The 14365-nt window shown below is 41.5% G+C and overlaps 1 protein-coding gene across 1 annotated transcript in view; it reads left to right on the top strand.

Annotated features, from left to right (window-relative positions):
• Positions 1-14365, top strand: part of RBM27 (RNA binding motif protein 27) — a 104992-nt gene that overhangs the window by 20884 nt on the left and 69743 nt on the right. Inside the window, exons 2-3 of the mRNA XM_073575260.1 lie at positions 1904-2022; positions 7646-7782. Coding sequence (XP_073431361.1) covers positions 1904-2022; positions 7646-7782 — 256 coding nt within the window. The remainder of the gene's footprint in view (positions 1-1903; positions 2023-7645; positions 7783-14365) is intronic.

The raw sequence follows: 14365 nt of genomic DNA, 5'->3' as shown, positions 1-14365 counted from the left end.
TCTTGCGTGACTGAATGCTCTCTTAATTGCCTGCTATACCCTCTCTCCAAAAACCTATCCGAAAGGTCATGAGCTTGTGAAACAAAATCCTGATCACTAGAGCATATTCTGCGTAAACGCAGAAACTGTCCTATAGGAATCGAATTGATCAGTGGTTTGGGGTGGGCAGAAGAGGCATGTAGCAACATGTTGGTAGAGGTTTCTTTCCTGAAAATGCCAGTCTGGAGTACGTTGTCAATGTCTCTCCACACATTGATATCCAGGAAACTTACCTTAGTTGTATCACAATGATATGTGATGTGAATGTTCCTATCATTCGGGTTTAATCCCTCTATAAAATCAGATAAGGAAGAGCCATTCCCCTGCCAGACCAAGAAAATGTCGTCGATGTACCGCACCCAAAAGGGGATGCGGTCCATCGACTGACATTGGTCAGACAAGGGGAGGTCCCTCTCCCACAGGCCCAGGAACAGATTGGCGTAAGATGGGGCAAAGGATGCCCCCATCGCTGTACCCTGGAGCTGCAGGTAGAAGGACCCCATAAATGTGAAAAAATTATGGGTCAGGGAAAACTCAAGAAGCTCAAGAATCAAGGAGACAATCACAGAAGGTAAGTTGGACATGTTGAGAAAATAACTTGTGGCTGCCAGTCCATCTTTGTGCCTGATGCTGGTATACAAGGATTCAACGTCACCCGTCACCAGCATAGTATCACTCCCAACATGAAGTCCGTCTACTCTCTTTAAAAAGTTACCCGTATCTAGTAAGAAAGAGGGTAGGCTTTCCACTAGAGGTTGTAATTTAGAGTCAATCCAACGATTAGCTCTCTCTAGATAATTGCCAGAACCGGAAATAATCGGACGCCCTGGGGGGGCCTCCAGACTCTTGCGTATCTTAGGTTACAGGTAAAACGTTGCAATAGTTGGTTCTTGTACCTGTAAAGTAGTAGCCAGTTCCTTTGTAATGACCCTATTTTGGACTGCTAAATTGATAATTTTATTCAATTGTGTTACAAATGACGTCAAGGGGTTAAACGTCAATCGTTTGTAACAGATTTTATTTAATTGTCTAAGTGCCTCCTTCTCATAGAGGGACTTGGGCCAAATTACAACGTTTCCCCCTTTGTCAGCTGGCTTCACTACAACATCCGGAAGCCCCCTCAGTACGTCCAACCTCCTGCGTTCATCGCGAGTAAGATTAGCACAGATTCATCTCAGCTACAACTCCACAGCACTGGTCACTACTGAGCATGTACATAAAGTGCAGCACAGATTCATCTCATCTCCGACTCCACAGCACTGGTCACTACTGAGCATGTACATAACGTGCAGCACAGATTCATCTCATCTATGACCCCCACAGCACTGGTCACTACTGAGCATGTGCATAAAGTGCAGCACAGATTCATCTCATCTATGACCCCCACAGCACTGGTCACTACTGAGCATGTACATAAAGTGCAGCCCAGATTCATCTCAAATAGAAGCTTAGATCAGGAACAGACATTTTTAGGACATTTCATAACTTTCCCAAATAACTATGAAAACATTTACAGCACATCCACAGGGTATGTAAGGCACATCCCTGTGAACAGAGCTTTCTGGATAATCACTCCTCATTAGGGATATCAGGACTTGGCCCTACAACTTTTAGTTAGTTGGTGAAGATTTGTATAGTCCTGGACCTTCTGGGTCCTAGCATTTTACTATCTGTAATAGGAAATATGAATTATTTGTGAAAGGAAAAAAAGATGAAGTAGAACCCTTTTTTTTTTTTTTTTAATTTTTACAGATCAGATTGTCCCTGTAGATGCTGGGACTATGTTCGGCCGCGTAATATTATCTGAGACTGAGAATTTTTATGTTTCAAACATATTTGTAACCAATAACTTCTTTTTTAACAGATGTGATGCTGACCCATCAGCTTTAGCGAACTACGTTATTGCTTTGGTACGAAAAGACAAATCGGAGAAGGAGTTAAAGGCCATATGTGCTGACCAGCTGGATGTTTTCTTGCAGAAAGGTATAAAATTAATATTCAATGGGTAAATCAGATGTGAAGTCACTATAGGTTTGGACTCTTAAATGCGGTTTTGTAATTTTTTTTTTTTTTTTTTTCTTTACATGGATCCGCAAAAAAGAAAAAGTATACAGGATAACTGTTATATCCAAAGTTTGGATATGCTATTCCATCCATGATGAAAGGGGGTGATAATCGCACTGATTTTAAAAGCGATGATTAGACTGAAAAATGGTAAGAGGGTGGTGTCGTCTAAAGTCTATAGACTGGAACGACTTATGACAGTGATTTCTGCTATGTTCATCAATATTGTGGTATTGCTGTATATAATAGCACAAGCAATCAAGTTCCCTGCAGAGACTACAAAATATAGTAAATAGTACAAAAAAAGGTTTTAAAAGTATGAAAATATTATGTCAAGGTAGAGAACAAGGGGCTGGTTGGAGCTTACCACGCGTTTAAAGGGAATCTGTCATTCTATAATACTGTAAATAAGCCCCTGATGTGACCTCAAAGATAAAAATAACACGTTAGATTATACTCACCGGAGGGGGCGGTCCGGTCCGATGGGTGTCGCGGTCCGGTGCCTCCCATCTTCATATGATGACGTCCTCTTCGCTTCCTGTAGTAACTCCGGCGCAGGCGCACTGCTCTGCCCTGTTGAGGGCAGAGCAGAGTCCTGCAGTGCACAGGCACCGGGAGAGGTCTGGCGCCTGCGCACTGCAGTTATTCTGCTCTGCCCTCAACAGGCCAGAGCCACTACAGGAAGGGAAGAAGAGGACGGCATCGTATGAAGATGGGAGGTGTCGGACCGGACTGCGACACCCATCGGACCGGTCCGCCCTCTCCGGTGAGTATAATCTAACTTGTTTTTTTTTCTCTTTCAGGTTACATCGGGGGTTTATCTACAGCATTACAGAATGGTGTAGATAAGCCCCTGATGTCAATGCCGGCAGCAAAAAAAGGGTGACAAATTCCCTTTAAGTCCATAGGAGGCAAAAACGGTGTGACAGGTCTCCAACTGGTGCAGCACCGCAACAATAGAAGAATTAAAGAGGGAGGGCGGCACTTTCGGCTCAATGAAGCAAGGCTTTTATTTAGCAAGCCATAAAAAAGACAGTTTCATAGTATAGCAAAAATAACAATAGGCCTGAATAACAATAGAAAGTTCAAATCATCCCTCATTTCCCCCATTAAAAATTCAGAAATGAAAAAAGTAATTAAAAAAAAAAATACACGTATTGCTACTTTGTAAAAGTATAATTTGTCAAATTGCAAAATTATTTATCCCAATCAATGCAGTGTAATGAGAAATAAGGGTATGTGTACACTGTCATGAACTCATTTTCTGCTCCACCAGTTGAGAGTTCCCCTTCCGTTCTCCCTCTGGTGGTGACAGGAGGTAGTGCGGTTGGTTTAAGTGGTAGTGATCTGCCACCTGATGAGGAGGATAACGATTGGATCTCTGGAGTATCAGACTGGATATAAGACAGCCGACGCCCTATCCGGGTGCTGGTGATTCAGTCTTCTTCTCAGGTCCTGGACTTCAGCTCTCTTCCAGTCTTCTCAAGTTGTTTGTTTTTTGCTATTGTTCACACTTGCGCTTGTTGGTCAATTCAGTTTTTTGTGTAATCAGCCTGCCCCTGCTGGGGCTATGCTGAAATTCCACTCCTATTAATCAGTATTTGCCAATCTGCTTTTTGTCCCTTATTAGATTGGCCTCTTTTTTGCTCTGTCTCAGAATATTTCAGAGTGCTGATATAGGTTTAGAAGTCTAGTGACTTCAGGGTTAATTTTGCTATCAGAAGTGTTGGACAATATTTTTGTAGGTTTTTTTTTTGGCAGATTGCAGACAGTGTCTTTCCTTTTCTGTCCTTTTTAGTTAGCCGGGCCCCATCGTTTACTCAGCCTATTTTCCTGCCTCTGTTTGTATTTTCGTCTTGTTTCACCGTCAATACATGTGGGGGGCTGTCTTTCCTTTGGGGTCTGCTCTGGGGCAGTTAGTTTTCCTCTTTTTCTGCTTTAGGCTTATGTAGTTCTCCGGTTGTGACGAGGCGTCTAGGACCAACGTAGGAACGCTCCACGACTGCTGCTAGTGTTGCGGTTAAGATCAGGGATCTGCAATCTGCATAGTTACCAACTTCTCTGGTTTTCTGAGACTTAGCTTGTTGTCTTTTTTTCCTCCTCGGTTTCCCATTCACAACAGTACACGCTGCGGATTGGGGTGCGGATTTGGCCGCTCGGATTTTGTAAAATCCGCAGGTAAATCTGCAGGTCAAAAGACCTGCGGATTAGCCCGCAGTTTTGCCCTGCGATTTTTCATCTCCACAATGGAGGAGATGGCAAACTGCAGCAGAATTCGCAGAAAGAATTGAATTGACATGTCAATTCTTTCTGCGGTTTTGAAACCGCACAGAAATATCTGCACCGTCTGCACTGTGGTTTTTAATATCCGTAGGATATTATGGTACTGTACACCGCAGCAAAAACTGCTGCGGATCCGCAGCGGCCAAATCCGCTGCGGAACCGCAGCAGAATCCGCAGCGTGTGCACACACCCTTAAATGTCTCTTCGGCTGCTGCAACACCGCAGAAAAATGCAATAAAAGGCAATCAAAACATTATATCTAATCCCAAATGGTATCAATAAAATCATTGCTTAGGGGCACAAAAAACAAGCTCTTACTCGGGCTCCATCACTTGAAAATTGAAAGCATCTCGAAAAATGTCAACACCAGAATTTGTAAAAAATTAAACTTGCTTAACATTTTTTTTCACCACTTAAATGGGGGAAAAAAAAAGTTGGTATCTCCAAAATCATACTGACCTGTATAATTATATTTCCAGGTCACTTTTACCATATAATGAACACTTAAAATAAAATGCCCAAGAAACAATTGCAGAATTTTGTTGTTTTTTTGTAATGGGATTTTGGCGTGCCAATTTTTTATTTTTTTTTCTCCCTCACTTGTGTTCCAGTGCGTTTTATATGGTAAAATGAATTTCGTAATTCAAAAGTTTAACTCACCTGCAAAAAAACAAGCTCTCAGTTATATTGAAGGACAAATGAAAAATATGGCTCTTGGAAGAAGGAAAGGGAAAAATGAAAGCGTAAAAATGGAAAATTGCAATGTCAGGAAGAGGTTAGAGGATCTTACATCAGTTTCTTCATGTTAAACTGGCTATATCGTGGGATAGTTGCTTTAGAGCTGAGTAAAACATAATTTTTACTTCAGAATTTCTTCTCTCAATTGCAGGGATATTATCTTGTAAAGTTTAGGTTAACTTTTAATTAATCTGGGTGTTAAAAGAGATTTGTACCTGGGAGCTCTACTTCTGCATGAGGTTGACCAGTCATATGCAGGCATCATCACACGTCTTTCCTCACAGCAGTCAGCCTGGGGGGGAGAGCTGACAGCGCAGTGAGATGATATCTGGAAGTGTTTTTGAGGCTATGTGCCCACGTTGCGATTTAATCCGGACACTGAAAACCGGACTCCTTCCCAGAAATCGTGATTTTACCGCGATTATGTTGCGATTTTGCCGCGATTTTCGCGTGCGATATTCAAGCACTTTCCAAGCGATTTGAAGCATCGCTTGGAAAGTGATTGACAGGTTGGGCACACTCGTCAAACATAGTGTTTGACAAGTGTGACCAGCTTTTTACTATTAAGGCTGCCTATGCGGCCTCAATAGTAAAAGCTAGAATGTTAAAAATGATAAAAAAAAAAAAAAAAAAAAATCAGGGTATATTTACCTTCCGACGTCCCGCGCTGCATTCCCGGCCTAAGCGTTCCCAGTAATGCCTTGCGAGACCTGTGTTGGTCTCGCGTTGCTATAGCGATCTCACGCGAGACCACGTCATCACAGGACCTTTCCGCAAGGCATTACTGGGAACGCTGAGGCCCGGGAATGCAGCGCGGGACGTCAGAAGGTAAATATACCCCGATTTTTTTATTCTTTTTTTACAGGGGTATGGTACCCAGGGCCTGGAGGACAGTCTCCTCTCCTCCACACTGTGGGTACCAACTGCACATGAGACGCTTAACTTCGCGCATGGTGGGCATAGCCACATGCGGGAAGTAAGCGGTTCTCATGCATTCCTATGGGTGCGGAATCGCGGCAATTCTTTGCGATTCCGCAAAAATGAATGAGCATGCTGCGTTTTTTGCCGCGATGCAATTCCGCCGCGGAAAAAAGCGCAGCATTAGCACAGCATGTGTGGAATGCCCTAGGAATGCATGGGGTGCGTTCTGTACGAGTTTTTTAAATGTTTTTGCGCCGAAAATCGCGGCAAAAACGCTTAAAAACGCATCGTGGGCACACAGCCTGATGATGGTGCACAACTCTGCTCAGCTGTATCGCTTACACAGGAGCTGCACCCACTAGTGAGGAAAGCGTATTCCCACCCCCCCTCAGTATGCCTGCTTGTGATTGGTCAATCTCATGCAGAGGAACAAGAACCCTCCCCCAGAGATGAACCTCTAGTAAAACCCAGTTGAATTTAATTTTATCAAATTATAACACAAACTTAACAAGCTAATATCTCCGCAGTAGAGAGAAGAAATTAAAAACTGTTTTACTGAGCTCTGCAGCATCTATTTCATGAAGTGGCCAGTTAACCATCAATAAACAGCTCCTTATCTTGATTGACAGCTGGTTCACAATTGTTAGGCAGTGGGGAGCCGGCTGTCAATCAGTGTGATATTGACAGTGATGTCCCCGACAACAGACCTGCTCTGTCGACGTGATGTCACAGGAAGCAGGAGAATCACAAGCGGCAGCGGTCAGTGATATCTCTAAGCTAGAAGAGATTAGCGGATGCTTGAACAGGTAAGATCATAGGAAAAAAACTAAAGTGCCGGATAACCTTTTGACTTTAAATCGCACATCCAGTTTTTGTTGGTACTTTTGTTTGTTTTAATCTAAAAAAAAAAAAAAATATTGGAATTCATGTGCACTCTTGTTTGACTTACAAAAACTGCTGTAAAGGGATCCGTCAATAGAATAAACCCTTTTGTCATTTACATAGGCATGCAGATCATAAAGTTGAATACAATGATAGCTTGATATCTGCGATGTGATATCTTGCTCCAGAGAAATCTACCTTTTTCTTAGATTTTAACAGCTCAATTACAGATTATCTATCCATCTTTCTGAGAATCTGCCTTCTGATCTTATTGTGAATGAAAGGGCGCATTACCCGTGTGGGACAAGTAAAGACTGACTTAATCACACACAAGTCGCAGTGAGATCAGTACAGCAGAAGTGAACTTTTATCTCATTACAAACGTATGTGCAGCAGCACTTGTCCTCTCAGTGCTGTCGGCTCTGCTGTGGAGCTGTGCGTAATTACAACTAACACAGTACAGCTTATTTACATATAAGAAAAATGTGGATTTCTCTGGAATAAGACTTCGGATCACAGATATCAAGGTATCATTTTATTCAGCATCCTATGACCTACATGTCCATATACAATAGATGGCTTAGTAGGGTTCATCCTACTGAGATTTTCTTTAAAAAAAAATAAATAAATAAAAGCGTGTGTTTTCCAGCCTAGCTAGATAATACCAGTTTTTTTTCCATCCATAGATAGCTTACATATCCTTTTTTCTTTTTTTCAGAAACAAATGACTTTGTGGATAAACTTTTTGAAAGTTTGCACACAGGAAGCTACCTTCCACCTGAAGAAACTGTAAAAGTTGAAGAAAAGGAGGAGATATCAGAAAAGCACCATGTATCTGCAGCTGGAACAGGACAGGTGAGTTTTCATGTTGCTTTGTGTCCTTTGCCCTGTACTTGTGTTCTTAAAATAATTTCTGTTAGATGCTGATTATTAAAGTGAACGATGATATATATTAACAGTGGTATATCTCTCATATTGTATTAACTCCAAGGTTTCAGAGGGGATTACCCTGTAATGAAGCAGTTGGAGCATATCACATAGATGTTTCTACCACTTGGTTTTGATGCTGGTTTGTGTCCTTTTTGAGAAGCTTCACCTTGGCTTCAATAGTCTAGTCCGTATCTTTGTCCAGTGCATACTGCTTGTACCAGCTAGTTTACCAGTGATGCTTTTCCTGTTTAGTTGGCTACTATCAAAAAATGTGGCTTGTGAAATTGTTAAATTTATAAATCCTATTTTCATGTGTTTAAACGGGTTGTCCTTTACTGTAACATAGTCCATTAGTCTTTAGGATAAGTCACCATTGTCTGATCTGTGGGGGTTCAACACCCGGCACTCCTGCCAATCAATTGTTCTTGGTCCCAGAGGCAGCCGAAAGTGCTCAGTTGCGAAGCTGCTCCTTCTGCCGGAGTCGCACATGTGAGAAACACGCACGAGTCTCTCACCTCAATACCCGGCACTGCCGCCGGCACTCGGGACCGGAGCTCTCAGCTGCATAGAAATACATGCAGCCGCACGCTCCGCTCCCGAGTGCCGGTGGCAGTGCCGGGTATTGAGATGTGAGACTCGTGCGAGTTTCTCGCATGTGTGACCCCGGCCTTATACTGATAATGGCCGCGACCGAGTACTGCACATATCCCCCTATTGAATTTTATATGTGTCATATGTGCAGTTCCCGGCTGTGGCCTCTAAGATCTTACGGCCACCGGCACAGAGAACAACCAGGTGTTGGACTCCGGCGATCAAACATTGACTAGGTCATCAGTGTTAAGGCAGTGGACAACCCCTTTTTTAATAGAGGAGGATCTTCTGTTAAGAGTTCTAATTTCTTGGCCAGGGTGGAAAAAGATTACAAATTAAGCCCCTCTCTGTAGGAACTGTCCTGTATTACATGGACAACCTATTGATGAATAGGCACTTTTGATGTTTGGTCTCACCTGTGGTGGCTTTCCAGTGGATTTGAACATTTTACTCACAATTTTCCCTACAGGTGAGTCGTTCGGGGCCTTATCAAGGGGGGACCTCTTTTGATTAGCTTATTGTCTATGTACCTGGCTAACAAGTGTTGATTGTCCAGTGTTGAGAACTCATTATATTCTGTCTGCACTATTGCAGCTTGTCTTGAAGAGCCTAAATAATGGCTCGTACTATTTTATGAAGTTGTGTGTGCAGGCAGATTCTTTTTAATTATTCACAATTTATTGCACAAGTAGAAAAGCATAGTAAAGCTAGGGCTACACTGCAGCTTGTATTGTGCGGTAGTTAGATCACAGTGACACATTGTACCATTGCTTGTAATGATTTCCTATGGTGTCATATTTGGACCTGTGATATGCTACAACACCAGTCACGGATGTTTCCAAATGTGTTGTGTTTTCTCTCCCTGGTCACACTTGCATAGACTTCAATGTAAGTTGCACGCTATATACGACTTACCTGCAACTTGGACGCTTTATTTCCACAGCAAAATCACAGTTCTAACATTTTACCAAATAGCTGTCTCGCATCACGTCGCTGTGTAGCCCCAGCCTAATTGTGTGCACAGATATTATATAAGTAATGCAGCATTTTCTCCAACCCCATTCACATTGTCCTTTGTTGTGCAACTTCATAAAGAAGGACCAGAATGCGTGAATAGATAACGTAGAAGACCTTGAATATTAAAAAAGCAGTTATGAATTGCTGATGTCTCGGCCCATTTTCATCACCAGTTACCCAATGGCCCAAACATCCCATCCCCCAACACAGCTTTCAGCACCACCTCTGAGCAATTTATAGAAATAACCTCATTGTTTTCCAAACTTAGCTACTGCTTCTCTATTTCTTCACATGTTTCCAAGAGGATTGAAACATTTGAAGTCCTGCTATGATTGGTAGTGTAACAGCACCCATCATAGGCTGAAGCTAGCCAAGGGCAGCTTCAACAGCTCCTACACTGAATGGAGCGATCAGACGATGATATCTGATAATACCAATCGGTGATCAGGAATGTAGTTTGACAGCACAGTAACTGCTCTGCATCGCCTCATTCTAGCTTGGAAATGTGTGCAAAGCAGTCGCTGTGTCATTCTGCTGCGGATTTGCTGGACTTCTGTTGCTGCTGCTGACTGAAGACCTGAAGAAAAGAGATGATCTCTTCCTGACCTATTCCTGTCCTTTGCCTTTTTCCTAGTCCACATGAACCCCCCCAACCCCCCTTCTGCTGCCGAGTGCTGATCATTACTTGATCACTCAATTTTTGACACCTCTGTGTGTGCGTCCTGCAGCCTCTGAGCACTGATCAGTACCGCACTTCACTGCTCAGCATCTCTGCTCTCTTTTGGCCAGTGCTTTGTTTTCCTGTCCATTTCTTACCCCCTCCCCTTGCACAACCTAGTGCATGCGTCCTGCAGCCATCAAGCGCTGATCAGTGATGCACATCACTGATCAGCATCTGGTGGTTCTTTTGTTTTTTTATTTTCTTTTTTTTTTAATATCAGTTACAAGTAAATCTAGACTAGTTGAGAGGGTTAGATTACAGACAGCAAAATATACTGTAGTAATCAACTTATACTAGAGTGTTTATTAATTACAGATATATAATTAGCATTAGCGTCCAGATAGTGAAGAAAAAATCAAATGAAAATTATTTTATATTAGATTATAGAGCTACATTAGGGACCGTGTAATCCACAGTAAAAAATATACTGTAGTAATTTGCTTCTACAGCATTTTTTTTTTTTTACTAAAATACCGAATCGGCATCAGATAGTTGCCTGTAGCAATTGTAGTTTCAGAATTTATTTGAAAATTCTTGTAGTACTTATACTACAGATTTTTCTACTGTATAGCAGTTGCAGTCTCTCAGTAATTGTTTTTACGGTTGTAAGTTTGTTTTAAGAAAAAAAAAGTTCCACTTTTCCAAAAGACAGGCCTCCGACACTGATGGCAAGAGAGAGATTGCCACCTTCCTCCAGTGGTAACTAACCCCCCCACGCAGACGCCCCAGGACAGCAAATGAGTCAACTTCCACCAAGTCATCCCCTATGGACCTCACCTCCTGAAAATTATGAACCTCAGATTCCTGGTTTTGTGGCCCAATCAGGATTCCAATTTGACACTACCAGCCTCAGAAAAATTTACTTTTTCAAAGACTTTTTCTCCATGTGAAGTATTTGGTAAATCTCATGGTGGCAGACAATTCTGTACACCCAACAATTTCTTGCCCGAAGCCCCACTTCGTCATATGTTAACTGGACCTCGGTAGACACTGTAGAAATTCTGACGTTTTGATACCTTGTCCTTCACATGGGGTTAGTGAGAAGTTAGCAGAAGTTCGGCAATATTGGAGTGCTGATATTTAATATAACTCTTCATTTTTACGCATGGCTGTGTCCCGTATACGCTTGGAGGCCATCCACATATTTTTGCATTACTACAATAATGCACAGTATCCACCCAGAGACTCTCAGTTTTGACAGACTTTTCATAATTTGTTTGGTCATTGATCACTTCAGCAGCAAATTTCCTGAGGTGTAAATTCCCCAAAATGATATCTGCGTGGGTGAGTTCCTAATACATTTAAGGGGAGGCTTAAATTTTTGCAGTACTTGCCCAGTAAGATGGCCAGGTACGGAATTAAAATGTACAAGCTTTGCAACAGTATTTCAGGGTACACCCACTGATATTTGGGGTTTATGAAGGGAAGGACTCCTTTACTTTGAAACCCCTGATTTCCCCCTGTCCTGGGAGTGAGTGTGAAAATAGTCTATTTGGTGCACCCACGGCTCGATAAGGGTTATCTCACTCACCTCTACGTAGATAACTTTTAGACCAGCATCCCACTCTTCAAATCCTTCTCTGCCCAAGCTACCTCAGCCTGCGGTACTGTCCGCAAAATCCAGAAAGGACTCCCTGGGATGCTAGTTGGGCAGCTTCTCACAAAGGGTGAGAGCAGGGACCAATATAGCGAGTACCTGCTGGTGGTCAAGTATAAGGACAAGAGGGATTTATTTCCCTGGCCACAATATATGGTGATGGCAGCACCCCCACCTCTGTATGAGGTACCTCTACACAGGTCCCCAAACCTGAATGGAAGAAAGAGAACTTTGTGCTCAACTTGGGATGATTTTTATTTTTTGTATTTTTAATGCAGTCAGAAATCAAATAAAATGTTTCGGCCGGATTTGGCCTTCATCAGTTACACTTTAGATCAGGGTGGATTTGATTTAAATCTAACTGATTTAAATCACGATTTAAATCACTAGTCAGTAAGGCTTGATTTAAATCAGTGATTTAAATCAAAGTTTCTACCTAAACTAGTTCTTGCTACTTTAACATGCAAGTAGATGAAGATTTTTAGAATCACTTTTTATATTACTTTTTTCTCCCCAGTTTAATGGGTTAATCATTCATATTTGGACACCACTGTTCTGTTGTACTTAGGAAGGAGAAAAATAATCCTGACCTTAATAACAATTTAAATAGATTTATTCAACTGAAACAATAACAACATTACAGCATAAGTTATTTGTTTAAACAAACATCCATGTTTGTTAACTAATTTGGCTAAACAAAATATATATATATTTTAAGAAACTTAGACTGTCAGCCCAGCCGACACATGAAAAACTTAAATACTACTGTCCCTGCTGTCCTCTGTAGCTCACTTGTCGTCATCTTCATCATCATCTTCTTCTTTGTTCCTATTCATAATCTGGAAAAGAAAAACAAGCTTTCCTGCTTTATTGGGTCCCAACCGATTTCTCAATTTAGAATGAATGAGTCCAAAGGAAGAGAATATTCTTTCAACGCCTGCAGAAGAAGCTACTGCTGTTAAAAGTGAAATCATTACTTGAACAGTCTCTAAATCCAAGCGCTTAAGTGACTTCCACCAGTTTACCGGTGTGACCTTCCTTAAAATATCTTCAGCAAACATATATTTCTTGAATGGTTCCCCCTTACCTCTGAAGTTTATTATAGTTGGCATTAAAGATGGATGATTGCTGGATACCCATGTCATAGCTAACTCCTCTTCCTCAGCACTTAGGTTTTGACCCTGATATTGGATATTGACAATATTTGCCAAAAAATGAGCTGGAGTCAGTGCTTGTCCCATTCGTTTGTTTACTGCTTGTAATTTAATTCTGTCCATGTGTAGTTCTGTTTTTAAGTGTTCACTCAGTTCCTTACAAATTTCAACAGCATCCGCAATAAAACAGCTATTTTTCTGTATTTTGTTTAAAGCTTGAGAGATGGGTTTCAGGAAGCTCAGCATATGTTCAACATTTCTCTTAAGCCCAATGTTGAGGATTTTGGCCGTGACAGTGCCATCTATTGTATTTCGATTTTCTTCACAAAGTGTCATCAGAATAGGCCAGTTTTTGATATACTGCTCAAAACAGTCCACCACAGAGTTCCATCTAACATCTTGTGGGAGCGTTAGCTTGGTTCCACCAATCCTTTTCAGAGCTGCTGCAGCAAAATGATTATTACGGAAGTATTTAGCAATTTCAACAACATTAGCCTTTATTTCTGGAACACTTAAGTCTTTGGCTAAGAGGTGCAGCAAATGAGCACTGCAACCATATGTTATTAGCAGCTTTGTATTCCCTCCCTGCTCTTCTAAATCTCTTCTCATCTTGGATACGTTTGCAGCATTGTCAGTGACCAAACTGCGTACTAGACATTTGAATTTTTGTTCACATGTCGTTATAGCTTTTACTGCCACTTCTTGTAAGTATTCTGCTGTGTGTGCATTTCCTGACGTATCAGTTGTTTGTGCAAGGAAGACTTTACCTTCTTCTGTTGTTATACAAGCACATACAATAGGATCATTGTGGACATTACTCCACCCATCAATACTTAGGTTAACAATTTTACCCTCCAGAGCTGTTGCACATTGCTCCATTTCTCTGTCATACACTTGATCCAGCAGTTTCCCTGCAACATCAGCTCTGCTGGGTGGACTGTATCCTGGTCTCAGTGACTGAACCATATTAATGAAATGTGGGTTCTCAGTCAGACGGAAAGAAGAGTTCGTTGCATAAATAAACTGGGCAATTTTTTCATCAATCAACTCTTTTTCTAATCTGCTAGTTCTTATCACAAACCTATCTATGGTGGTTCCAGGAGGTAAAGGTTTTTTCTTCCTTTTGGGTGATGGTGATATGTGGCTGTGGGTGTCTGATGATGCTGCTGCTAATGAAGCACTATCCTGGATGGATAACTCTGAAACTGTAGAACAGGATGATGGTGATCTTGGAGGTGGATAGTTTCCAGAATCCATGAATTCCCCTAAACAAAAAGTCAATGCTGTTATTTTATTGTTTATACAATTTCTGCTTATTGTACACAACACATCACTGCCCCTGCCCCAAAAGGAATATTTGTTTTTCTTCATAACTATACCAAATGACAGTAACATGCAGTAATAATAAGAAATATAATTTTTCTCACA

This window comes from Dendrobates tinctorius, unplaced genomic scaffold, assembly GCF_039654945.1.
Source record: "Dendrobates tinctorius isolate UK_male_01 unplaced genomic scaffold, ASM3965494v1 ptg000043l, whole genome shotgun sequence".
NCBI classification, from domain to species: Eukaryota; Metazoa; Chordata; class Amphibia; order Anura; family Dendrobatidae; genus Dendrobates; species Dendrobates tinctorius.
This window is presented reverse-complemented; position numbering and strand designations above follow the sequence as displayed.